At 41.0% G+C, this 13627-nt stretch overlaps 1 protein-coding gene across 3 annotated transcripts in view; it reads left to right on the top strand.

The window, feature by feature from the left end:
- The window catches only part of BTBD11 (BTB domain containing 11), a 168707-nt gene that overhangs the window by 126316 nt on the left and 28764 nt on the right, over positions 1-13627 (top strand). For all 3 annotated transcript variants that reach the window (XM_042837987.1, XM_042837989.1, XM_042837988.1), the window contains 2 exons: positions 8305-8470; positions 11565-11654. In XM_042837987.1, the coding sequence (XP_042693921.1) occupies positions 8305-8470; positions 11565-11654 (256 nt within the window). The remainder of the gene's footprint in view (positions 1-8304; positions 8471-11564; positions 11655-13627) is intronic.

Below are 13627 nucleotides of genomic sequence, written 5' to 3'. Positions count from 1 at the left end.
GTCCCAGCCTTGAGAAGGCACCTGGGAAAGGTGTGCAGCAGGGCTAACAGATGCCATCACCAAAGACTCAGTACTTTGTTTTCAGGAAGAAAATCCTGATGGGGAAAGAAAACTAAATAATAACAACAAGGTAATGAAAATGGAAAAACAGCCATCAAAAAGGGAGTGAACTAGGCAGCTTAATGCACTCAAAATTATGCACTCATCTCTATCCCAGAGATGAGAAAGAGCTGCCTCATGAAATCAGAAGGTCAGAGGGAAATACTTTTTACAAAGCTCAGAGTGGTACCATAACTCTAAGGATTAATAATAGCAGTGCCCAATATTTGAAAAGGATGAAAAGGGATCCAAGGAAAATTCCAGCCCCTTAGTGTAATGTCAATAATATGCAAAGCTTTAGGATGGTTTTAGAAGCAAAGACTAATTAAAGAGGTTGTTGAGGGGAAAATGGGATAAAATGTGACACAGATTTTCTAAAGATAGAGCTTGCCAGACTAATCTAATAACTTCTCCATAAGTGATTTTCTGCCCCAAGGAAATTTGGTAGATTTCATCTTTTTGGACTTGAGTGAGCTATTTGATGCAGTCCATGCAGGGAGCTTTCAGTTAAGGCAGATAGATGCTCAGGATTAGTGAAGGAACCAGGAAGTGAGCAGAGGCTGGCTTAGAGAGAGGTGACAAGGGATGGATTGGTTGCAGTGAGGCTACAGCCAGAGCTATTCAGCTCTCCGATGTAAGAGCTGCTCCTTTTTTAATTCCCATAAAGGACTTTGGCATAAATATTAGCAGTGTGCTCATGATGTTAAAATTTGCTGATGCCGTGGTGTTGAGAGGCATTGTCCAAATAGAGGAAGTTTGGGGAATCATCCAGGAAAAAGTGGATGACCTTCAGGGCTGGGACAACAGCAGTGGGATGAAAGGCAGTTTTCCACAACTGTGAGGCAAACACATACAGCTTAGTTAAAGAATAATACATACAATGGTATGTAACTTATACATTGCATATACACTGTGGTATATTCTGTATTGAGAGCTGAGTATTTGAATGGAGTCAGTGAACACTGTAGTATTCAATCACAGAATGATCGTGAACCATGCAGGTGACTTTTTCCTTAGCTGTGGAAAAAAAACACCCAAAAAACGAAACAGTGCAATTTGAGGATGCACAAAGGGCAGTACAGGCTGCAAAACACTGATGCTTCTGTGGGTGTAACTGGTAGGAAGTGATATGGAATAGCAAATGCTATGTTCGTGTGGAGATAATATTCACACTGGACCTGGCAGAGAGAATGGGTTTGGGGTTCTGTCAAAATGTTGTTTTAGAGAAAGGCTGGAAGAATGGGTCTCATGTAGCTGAGCAAGGTGACTGCTGAGGGAACGTGTGGCTATCTTCTACAAATACGTCAGGAGTAAACACCACAGAAGGGTGTGTGTAAACACTCTGTTTAAAGGACATGCTGGACACTGAACTGTGTGGATATTAGCAGGTTGTGAGCAAGTTTAAGCTGAAAGTGCAGATGGGTTCAAGCCTCGCTGCAGAAAGAGACGGATTATTAACACTTCAGTCTTGTATGCTTCTGTAGTGGCTACCCCATCCCAGCCTCACCCTGCTCTGCCTTTGCAGCTCTGATCCAGAAAGGTCTCTGGGCTGTTTCAGTATCTGAATGCCTTTGAAAATCTGTTTTTAATTGAAAATCATTCCTAATTTCCAGTGTGCCTTGAACCAAGAACACAAAGTCTGCTTTTCTGTCTGGGACCATCCTTCTTAATGAAGGTTCTCTAGGAAAATAGGATTATCAAACTCAGGAATGAAGCTCATTTAGTGTGAGGACATCCTTAGCTCACTGTAGAGAGTTTTCTGAGTACCATGGAAAGGGAAAGACACAATGTAAAGGCAAGATCTGCTGTTTTCTTCTTTCAGAGCAGTCTCTGCCATTTGCCATGTCATCTAAATACTATTCTGTGCATGTGCTCTCCTTACTTAGAGGTGAAATAGTAAGAGTTGCATTTAATAATTTATTTATGGAAATCCTGTACTTGTACCAGAGCGTGAAAATATAAATAGACTTAATAAATAGAGATATGGAAGCGCAAAAATATATTTCTACCGCTCTTTGCTCTCTCTTAAAATGCAGAGTAAGGGGCTGAGGTTCTGTGGAGAGAGAGTAGAAAATTGCTAAGAAAATCCACTATTTAATTAGATACAGCCGCAGTTAAGTAGGAACGGTTGGTGTTTGCCTACCTCCTTGAATGTCCTTGTTCTCCCACAAATTTTCACTAATCCTTTAACACCAGCCATGTCTATCGCCATAATTAGGCACAAAAATGCCAAACGAGCAAGCGGTTGCAAACAAGCTGCTTGACAAAATCCAGCAGTCCCTTGGGGCAGATGGTGTCGGTGGATGAAGGAGATTTTATTACTTAAAAGATTGGGCATGGGTTTCTTGAGGTGAATCTCAACCTGTGCTGCCAACCGGCTGTTGGAAGGCGACAGTAATGAAAAAAATATGTATTGATCAGGAGGACCTTCTCCTTGTGTTCTCCTTCACTTCCACAGTAGAACACACTTGTATTTTATAGGCTTAAGAATAGTCTTTTTTGAAGGAGTTGTTTTTTGTTTTGTTTTGTTTTTTTCCATCGCAAGTAAGCTCAGCAGTGTTTCATATACTTCTTTTCTATCTATGTTCCTGAATACATTCATCAGGATACAGATAACATATTGCCTTGCACTAACCAGGGAGGACTTGTGTTGTCTGTTTGTATGAAAGATTAATTTGTACCCAATCTTTCCTCTCCTCCATTGACCTTATTCAAAATCTGAAGTCAGATTCAATTTTGAGTATGGCTTCTGGCCTATGTACGTGGGACTGTAATACTAAAAGTGCTTTGAAATATAGATTTGGATCTTGATTTTATAGTTACATCACTTTTTAAGTCTGTTTTCCAGTATCTGTAACAAATCTATTTTCAAGCCTTTGATGAGAACAAGAGATTGGTTAATAAATATCCAGAGGAGTTTTATTTTCTTGTCTAATTTGGTTCCTGATTAAAGTAAACAGAGATACTTGTTGTCCATGTTGAAAAGCAGTGTTCTTCATCACTTTGATCAACATGTTTGTGCTTATGTTTCACTTTCTCCAAACTGCAAATGCAAATGATTGTCTCAATATAGTATTTATATTGCAGTCCTATTAATATCAGCTGTGTATTCCCTTCTAAGGCCTGTCTATGAAAAAAAAAAAACTGCTCACAAATTTAAATCAAACCGTCTATCATTCCTCCTGCTGCTGTTGTGTCTGTAGTCTCACTGAAGAGCCCCAGGCAAGGAACAGGACCCTTTTGTGCTATGGGCTGTGCATACCCAGATCAAAACGGTGATCCTTGACCCCAAGAAATTAAGCATTGCAAATGCATGCATATTGCTAGCTAAAATATGACTCCTTCCAGACTTGCAACCAGCTGAACTGTAATTTCTGACATGAGACCTCATTCATATTTAGGACAGAGGCATAGTGAATAAACTCAACAGAGCTGAAGAGATGGACTTAATTAATAGATTATCATTCTTTTAATTGAAAGAGCTGGTGATTTGGTCCCAAGTGGACAAACAAGGTTTTGGTGCTTGGGTATCACGATGATGATTTGTTCCTTTTACCAGAGGGAAGCATTTGTGCTGCTGCTCATCACATTCAGCTTTCCATTTCTTTTAAATTAACTATTAGCTCGTGATGCTGGCACGTATAGCTTAGAACATAATTAGGATCTTCTTTTTTTTTTCTTTCTTTTTTTTTTTCTCCTTTTTATAACATTTACAGAGCATTGCATTTTTTAATTGTCCACTACTGACTATGGCAATAATCCCCTCCAAGAGAACAAATAATTAAAAAGCAATGTAATAAGAGAACTGCTGCGTCTACCAGTTACGATGGAAACACTTTGAATCATCTGTTTCCCCAGATGTATTCAATCCGTAACTTATTAAAGATCAGCACAGACCCTTTCTTAGCCACTCCAAATGAAAATGACAAAACTTAACATTTGTAACAGCTGCCGTAGAAATGCTGCATTCCATCGCCCTAATGTGAGTTTGGGAAAAGACAAAAATAATTTGCTCTGCTGCTAGGAGCCATTATAAATGAGGAAGATTACCTTTGGCTCCTGTCAGAAGTGTGAGTATTTTGGATTAGGATAGAATGTCATTGGCACCGTTCAGAATTTGACAGTGGCCAGTCACAAATAATTAACGTTACCATGGCATTGCCCATATGATGCCATAGTGAAGTTAATTATATATGCAGTGGCAACACGGTAGCGATCTTGAAGATGCTGTAGAAGAAATATTGGTGAGGAATTAAAAGAAATTTGGGAGCAAACCTCTTTAAAAAAAAAAAAAATTCCAAAACGTGGTTGCGGCTTAGCAATAAAAATAAAATCAAGAAAATTTTGCCTTCTAGTTTTTCTTTTACTGAATATAAGAGTAATTTGCTTGATGTAGGATAGTGAGCTTGTAGGCTGTGTTACTGAAGCCTTGAGTTATGGGGACTACATCATCTGCCAGAGCCCTTGAAGCTGGCAGCCCTGGATGGATCCTGCCATCCCAGGACTGTCTTCAGCAAGAAGAGGGGGAGAGCACTGCCCCTGCGATCTGCTCCTCTCATAGCTGTCCCAGTTGATAAAGAAGCCAGGTGAGGACTTGAAAAAGGACAAACTGTGAGCACTGGCAGCTGACAGATCTGGCAACAAACTGAGGTGGCCTTGGAGGGGACATCCAGCTGTCAAGCCGGTGTCAGCATCCTGTGCGACTGCAAAGATCACAATTACTTCTTGGCAAAAGGGCCACAAACTGACTGTGCAGCTGGGGACGTTTCCAGTTCCATTTCTTTGTAGGCACAGCTTCACAACTCTGAAGAGTGACCCTGTATGTTTAGCTGACCTTAGTCAACCTGATCTTTCAAACTTCTTTCCCAACCCTTCCCTCCCTCTACATTGCTTGTCGGTATATTCATTACATTACAAAGATGGGAAGTCTGAATGCATCAAGCTTTGGTGCCTGCTCTCTTCCTTCTTTTATCTTGCATTCTTTAATGTTTGTGAGTCTCTGTGTTGTCTGTGATGGGAGAACATCCATTACTGTAATATGGAGCAGAGACCCGCACTCGTACTTCACTGTTGGAATTAGCATTGCACGGTTTCTGGTAAGAAAAAGGACCTGGGAGCAAATGCAGTACTGGGTTGTCTTACGGCTCATTTTTGATGGCTTTGGGTTTTTTTTTTCACTTTCTTTCATTTTCATTCTGCAGTGTGGCTGCTTGCTCTGTCTGCTGTACCATCTTCCCAGTTGGCTTTTTCCAGTGTTAAAAATGATGCTGTATTCTCCTATTCTGTACTTGTAGTTCCTGATCATTTTTGATCCGTCTCTTCACTGCTTTATATCTGTACATGTTAAATCTCCTTTCCTTAACTCACTCATCTCTCTGGCATTTTTCGTTGCTGCTATGCTTTCTCTTCTGAAACATTCTCCATTCCATTCCCTTACGTCATGTTCTTGTTTTATTGAACACCCCAGTTTAGTCATTTTATTAGTCAATATATGATAATGGTGGGAGCAGCAATGATCTGGGTCCAGTCTTGCCATTGTTCCATAAATCAGAACCATAACCCACTTGTGATGGACCCTTTTGGGGGTATATTGACAACTGGTAATGGTACTAAGTTGTGGCTTCTTGCTTTGTGGTACTTGGTCTAGATGGCATGTCTTCAGTGCTATCCAGCAGCCTTGCAACTCAGACACTGCTCTGAATCCAGACTGTTGCAGTGTTTACAAAGCTGCTCACAAAGCTATAGCCTTGAACCAAAACTTATTCGCCATAGCTGATTGAGGAGTACTAATTTGCTGATACACAGTATGAGTGTTAAAAAATCCCCCTTTATAGGCTCTGAGCAGGTGAACTGGTGTGCTCCTAGGGTATCAGTTCCAGCTCTCAGAGGAGTCACTTACAGAGCAGTAGATGCTGCCTGAATTCATACCAGAGCAGAACTCTGGGCAGCCCATACGAAATAAATAAGGTAGGCCCTTGTTCCTTCTTCCTTTCTTGTGTGGGTGTGTAACTCAGGTCAAAATCATATTTCTGGGGAAGAGAAGATGATCAGCTGGCATTATGCGTGCACCAAGTCTGGTTGACGTCAGTGAAGCTCGGCCTGTTTCTGCTAGCACTGATTTTGACCCATTTTATTCAGTGTATGTTATATATCTTGGTACAAATGATGAAGCAGTGGCTTGACACAATCAGTGATTCATAGTGGCAGACATCTCTGCAGTCCTCAGAGGATGTTTAGATCTTTCCAGAGGCATGCTTCACTGAGGAACCACCTTGTTTTCAGCCCACAGTCATCCAGAAATGGCCAGCTGGAGCTGGGAGGTTCAGGCATTCCCTCTGGGCACTGAAAATCCCAACACCTACTTGTGAGCATGCTTTGTCTTAGTTGTACGTTAAAGGAGAGCACAGATGATCTCTAGTATCCTGTACTATGGGGGTAGCAAGTACCAAATGCTGTGTAGCTCTTGTGCCAGAAATGTGCCATACGGTGTGAACACGTAGAAGCAGCAATTGCTCCTGTGGATCGCTGTGTTATCGAGCTCAGCCCTGCATATCTGTGCTGGTTTTTCTTTTTCCTTAAAATTGCTCAAAAAACATCTGTGCAACAAACAGCACTGTTATGGTTTTCTTTGTTCATCTCCTTTGTAGGCATATTACTTCTGCAGATCCGGTTGCTGTTGTTACAGTGGTATTATTGTGGTTGTGTGTTGTATGGCATGCTGTTGTGATGAAGTGTCATTCTGTTTCTTCCCCCCAAATAATGGTACTTCAAGCTTGCTTCATTTGCTTTTGTAGGACATCGACTTTTCAGCAGACAAAGCCAAAACTGAGCGTGTAAAGTGAACAGCACCAAAATATCCACTGGCTTCCAATCCAGTCACAGCCCAGCAAGGCAAAGAACAAGCTCAGGCCCAGATGCCAGCTTCAGTTCTTAGCCCTGCAGAAGCTTTGATCAAAATACTTTGTATTTCCAGTTTAATTTTCTTTCCTCTGCTGAAAGAAGAACAGTACCTGTTACTACATACCACTGCTTCTATATAGAGTATTATTTGCATATTGCTGTTAAATATTAAGCAGTCTTATATATTTTATAAAGCACCGATACAGTACTTTGAAGAAGAAAATTAAATGATAATGATGTTCTGTTTATATACTTTTTTATTCTCTCCATTTTTTTTCATGTGAAATAGAAAACAAGTGCTTGCTGTCTATTTGCAGTTTTCACTTTTGATCTTGATTTTGTTTTTCATTCATAAGTAGCCCCTTGTTTTCTGACCTGGTGTCATTGAAGAATCAAAGCGTTGTTTTTCCAGTTCTTTATCCAACTTCACACCAAAAGCACTGTGGATTTGGACTCCACCCTGTACCCAGACACTCTTCAGCATGAAAGAAAAGCAAATCTGTCTTTTAATAAGATGAAACCGAGTTAAGTAAACATCAGATTTGAATTGCCTGCTCTCTCTGGAGCTGTAGATTCACATCTGGCTAAATAACTCCTAGCCCTTCATCCATTTGAAATGGAGATCTTGAGCAGCTTACAGTTTGTGGATCTTTTGAATAAGATCTGAAAAGAGTGATATCTCGTTTGTTATGCACAGCCAGTGGGGATGCATGATATTTTGCCACAGTTACCTGGCAAAAATGCTTTTCTCTTTCCTGATCACACGGTGCCCTACTTGTCTGCAGGACTTGCGTTTTCTGCTCTGCAGAGGCACCTCTGTTACTGGGGCTGTGTTTGTAAGACACTTGAAGGTGTTTGGAATGATGTTGTTTTCTCTTTGTTGTATTGTCAATGATGATACATCCATTTGATGTTAGTTCAAAGCTAACTGAAGCCACTGAAACTTTTCAGTAACTGAGGGGACTGGATCACCTCATCATGCAGAGGGAGAACTTGCAGTGAGAATGTGCTGTGTGTTAATTCCATAGGGGAAAAAAATGAAGTGAAAGCGCTCTTTTTTTTTCCCAACAAAAAAAAAAAGGAAAATATGTAATTTGTCCCATGAAAGATAGACCAAGGGCAGTCTCCATTAGTATGCATTAGCATTTCCCATTCAGCACTTTCCTTGGGCATACAGGTCAGAGGAGAATGAATGGTGTGCATGACCTACATCCTTCAAAGATAGGGCAGAGTATTATTTTCCTAAGGGCAGCAAGGTCTGTCCTCTGACTGTCCTCTGAGGGACTTTATTTCTCACGTTCACAGGATCGACGACTGTTTTTGTGCATCTCGCAAACTGGATGCAGTTGCCACTGAAGCAAAGTTCAAGCAGGACCTGGGCTTCCGGATGCTCAACTGTGGCCGAACGGATCTGGTGAAACAGGCCATAGCCTTGCTAGGGCCGGATGGGATTAACAGCATGAGTGAACAGGTAACAAGACAGAAATGTAAAGAAGAAATGAAACAGGAGAGTTTTTTTCTGTTTATCAAAGTAAATGAACCCAAATGTCAACTAAATGTAGGTAGGACCTTAATGCTTTCCCTGCGTTATTTTGCAATGAGTTAAAGCCTCACTAGGTGAACAACTAAACTAAGTTTGGTCATATCAGGTCATAGTGATTATTTAGAATTTAGGTAACTCAGAGTGAGGGTGAATGTCTCCTGGAATCTTCTTAACAGAAAAGTGAATCAGTTGAAGCCAGGAGATCAGAAGAGAGCTTAGTCTTGCTCTGAATACTTAAAGCAGTTTTAATGTGGGACAGAGCTTTGTGAGGTGGACATCTTCCAAGAGAAACTGCCCTGGGATTTGCAACACACTTCACATACACCACCCCAGCAGGAGAAGGTTAATCGCTGGCACTCTGAGTTGAGCCATGTTTGAACTGGTCTTCTAGATGTGAAAGCCTCTCTGCAACGTTACCACTCCATTAGTCTTAGGCCAATATCCACCTACAGAAGAACCTAGATTTCTCTGGAGTTACTTCTCCATGAGGCCAGTGGCTGTGTTGAGGGATAAACCTGCCTCTTCAATTGCCTGCTGGCAGCAGTCTGTTGGACTGTGATGCTGGAAGGTCATTCCCCATTCCCGTGAGGGCAACGATGGATACAGATATTATGGTTTCCTTTTGAAGGGAATTTCCCTGAATCTTCTGATGCCCCCAGATGAAAGTCATGGTAGGGTTGTGAGTTGGTTTAGTTCCTCTGAAAAGAAAGCTGCTCCAGAGTTCAGGAGCTTCAGTTTGGGTCAGTATTGTGGATTTGTTTGAGAGAAGCTTTAGAAGAGGGCAGTACTCTCTGCAAAAAATATTGTGTTAGAGAGCCCATTCTAATGTTCAAACATTATACTTAAAAAAAATCATTATTATTTTAACTTAGTCTGAATCTGGAAACTTTTTGCAGCATATTTCCTCTGTCCTCCAGGCTGAAAGCTAGAAACATTCTGCCTTGATGAATCAAAGTTCTTAATCACATGCTTAACTCTGAACACATGCTTACATCCCATCTGAGTGAAAGTTTTCTTAAATGCCTCCCTGAACCAGATATCCCACATCTTACAGGACAGAGCCGGAAGTTATACAAGGCTGAAAGAAAAAGAGTCATTTTTATTTTGCCAAAACCCTAATGTGCCCTAGTGTTGATTTTTCATGTTGTTACCATGTCCCTGTGTGCATAGAGTGGTAATGATGGGCTCATTAAAATCCCATTCCTCCCATGTGCAAAGAGAGTGGTTTGAGGGATGCTGAAAGGCTGAGCTGCAGATCAAGGCTGGAGATAGGCAGGAGGGACAGCAGTGCAAGGGGAGTGGAGTTTGGAAACACTGTAAAACCCTGATACCACAGCATGACATTCAGGGCCCCTTTTTGTCAGTGGTAAGTCTCATCAGTTTCAGTGGGTCCAGAAGCCATATGTGGCACACAGGAGTTGCCATGGGGCTCCTGGCTGTGCAAATGCTGGGTCATGCAGGTTTTCAAAGTCGTGTGCTAAATGCTTGATTTAATCATTGACTGAGACCATTTAGAGAATTTGAAATAATAATTTAAGTCACCTTAATTTTAATCCACCAACCAGTCACTGTGTTTCAAGGCTCAAGCACTTTTTTTTGTAGTTCTGGTGGACTCATTTTCTCTGGTACTGTTTATTAACTACCAAAAGAAGTATTCTGCCACTGATTGTAGCTGAAGTTGTTTCAAATTCTCCTTGCAAATAACTTCAAGTCACCCACACCTGTCCTTGCTTGGGATGAAGTTGTTTCTTAATAACAGCAGGAGGCCCAAATTTCTTGTTCCCTTTTGCTGTATCTCCAAAAGCGTTCTGCTCCTTGCATTTAAAGGGAACTGTGTCTACCTTGCAGAAACAAACCATAAGTTTTATTTTCTCTACAATCCTTCCACATGCAAGTGCCTGCTACCTTCAACCCAGTGTGCAAGCAGGAAGAGTGGGTAGTTCAGCAAAAGCAATGGTATTGGGCTCTGGACGGGAAGAGCAGTGGCACGGCTCTGTGTCTGGCCATGCTGGGCACCTCCTGTGCCTCTGAAAATAATTTTACTTTGTGGCAGCACTCAGATTAAACAGTGAACCTGCTGCCAGCTGACTGGAATTTTACCAGAGAACCTTGAGGGAGGCTATAAACACACATCAGAGGTAGCCACATGCTGCAGTAAATGTAGTGCAAAACAACTGGTGGCTGTTGGTCAGCATCACCTACTGTATTTAATAAGCAGCCTTTTCTATTATAATTTATGGTAGATTTAATGATTTTTTCATCGTTTCATCTAGATGCATTACCACAACCATAATAATACTTATCTCAAGGGAGACGGTGACCAGGTGCTGCAGGTATTTTAGACTAACACAAATTGTGTTCTATTGTGAGGGGTCAGTTAATCTAGTTCTCCTCCAAACAGGGACATGCTTTCCTAGAGACAGCAGCTGTTTAGCATTTCATTTAAAGTTAAGTCTTTGTTTACCAGAGAGTGCAATACAAAGCATTTGCATCTCCAGCCTCTTATGGTATCCATATGGAAAAAACTTGCCCAAATTTACTTTGTCATGAGAGGAGCTTTGTATGTTTTTAAAGGCTCTGTCAGTAATTGAAAAGTTAGATTTTAAGAAACAGTGATCATAGATAACTGATTAAGATTATCATTTTTTAAAACTACCAGTGGGTGTATGGTTGTTTTGATAAGAACATTTCTCCGTGGGGTCCCACAGAAAAGGCAAAGATGCTGAGTTTTGTACATAAACATGGAGGTGAGGTTTACAGATGCTATTTCAGTGGCTGTATTGAGAATGTCAAGGGTAAAGAGGAAACAAAACAGCCAAAGTGACAATGAAAATGGAGATTTTACAAAATGGTTCGCTTTTGTTAGTCTGAGGGGCATGACTGTAACAGAGGTAATGGATTTCATTAAATACATACTGTTAGTTTTAATGATACATACTTAACTAATTATTTTTAAAAAATCAGAAGAGTTCTGTGTTAAATTTGTCAATTCCTTTGTTTTTTAACTCCAAAAAATGACTAGGGCATGACTCCACTGATGTATGCTTGTGTCAGGGGTGATGAGGCTATGGTGCAGATGCTGCTAGATGCTGGAGCAGATCTGAATGCTGAGGTGAGGACTTTTTGTTGGTTGTATCTTTGTTCTGTTGTTTGTTGACATCTTAAACTACCCCCTGAAACAGTAGCAGAGGGAAAATCCCAAGAAATAGAGATAAAATTATCTTTTCCTAGACAACACCATTTGAAATGTGTGAAATCAGACTGCATTAGGTTAACATTTGGATTCACTTTTCAGAAAGGGTCAAGTCATTGGACTTACCCCACAGGTAATTAGATAGTTGTATTTACATACTGCAAATGAAAATGGGCATTAGCATTAGCACAGAGCACAGCTCTGATAGTAATGGAAGACATCCCTGAATCTCAGCTGAGTAAAAATGAAGAGGGTAACAGAAATGTCTGTCTGATAGCCTGGTACAGCTTGTGCGTTTGTATGTCTTGGGATGTTCCATCTAAGCATCCCCAGCACACAAGTGCAGTGTCCCCTGCTTTGTTTTATGAAATGCTTTGGTCTGAAAACTGAGGAGCTTGAAGCTTCCAGAATATTAATGTCTCTTTGATGAATGCACATCAAAAACTTACAATCTGTCCACCAAACAGATTGTGGTCCGACTCAATGCAATGCAGGTATGTACATTTTTTAAAAAGCTGTTTGAAAATCCACAAGAGAATTATTTGTTAATGGTTCCAGTTTCAATTTGTGGAGGTCATGAGTAAATTAAGCTGTCTGCTTCACTTATCTGTGTTCCATCTGTTCTGTTTGGATTTGAATGAGCTGATAAATTGTAGGTGCTGCTTTCAGCCAGACATTTTGCACTTCTAAAACATTGAATTTAAAAGCAGAAATAGATGTCACCTGTACGTGACTGATAGCTGTTACTATCTTATTGCTCTTTGGTGTCTTGTGTGAAATCAGCTGATGATTCCTCATGGAGTCCACTCTCACCTCTTCCTTCCCACAATTCAAGTGAGCTGCCCTCGGATCCAGCGATAACTGAGCATTTGAACCCTTGTTTGCACTGTAGACAGACAGACCAAAGAATGGATGAGCATGGGCTGATCTCTCCTGCTGCTTTGATCCTACAGCTCAGAGCATTTTTTAGTTATCACTAGGAGCAGAAATCCTGGCCCTTCCAATTGGGCCAGTAATCTTCCAGACTTGAACCAAATGTAAATTTAAACAGTTTTGTCTTCCTGAAACTGCTGACATCTGAAAGAACAGCTCCAGTGAGAAATTTGAACCTCCCTGATTCATTTCTGTAGAGTGTTTGCTCTCAAATCAAATGAAAACACTTTGGGACAAGAACTATGAGTAATTATGGTGTGCAATTAGAAGATGATTTGTGCACACCACAACCAACTGTGCAAATTGGGCAATTACGGCAAAAAAAGGCAAATCAACCATGAACAAAAATAAATACCCTGTCAGGTGCCTGCATCATTTTTCTTATTTCACTTTGCAAATCAGTTATATATATATATATTTCCAAAAGTAGCCTCAAATGCTGGGTGCCTCCATTTTTGATTGCCCGTGTTTATCAAAAATGGACTCATCTCCAGATGTGCTGAGAAGCTGCAATCCACTTTGGAGTCAGTGAGACCTGTAGATGCACAGCAAATCTCAGTTGAGGTTTTAAAAGCTCTACCACCCACAGGTCTTTTGCAAACATCATGTCAACTGAAGAGAATTGCAATCAAAAGGAGCAAAGGAGTTAAAATGACTTCATTTTCTTTGCCGCTTGCCACAGGCTGCCCAGACAGCAGTGGGAATTCATGCTGGAGGAGGAGATGCTGGACACTTACCTTCCCCTGCTGCTCTTACCCCCCAGCCTAAATCCTTAGGCTCAAACTGCTTGATCCTCTTCCTCCTGAGCAAACCCAGACCTGAAGAATCCCTGCACCTTTGCTCAGACACCAGCAGGCTTCTCCACTTCCACCAGGGTTGCAATGTGCTGGTCTCTACTGAACTGTAGAAGAGAGAAGGGCAACTTCAACCCCCTCTCTTTGGCAAATCTGAGTGATACA

This window comes from Centrocercus urophasianus, unplaced genomic scaffold, assembly GCF_019232065.1.
Source record: "Centrocercus urophasianus isolate 14NV4802_14NV808 unplaced genomic scaffold, USGS_Curo_1.0 seq_73, whole genome shotgun sequence".
Classification (NCBI taxonomy): domain Eukaryota; kingdom Metazoa; phylum Chordata; class Aves; order Galliformes; family Phasianidae; genus Centrocercus; species Centrocercus urophasianus.
The sequence above is the reverse complement of the archived record's forward strand: the minus strand, read 5'-3'. Positions and strand labels throughout refer to the sequence as shown.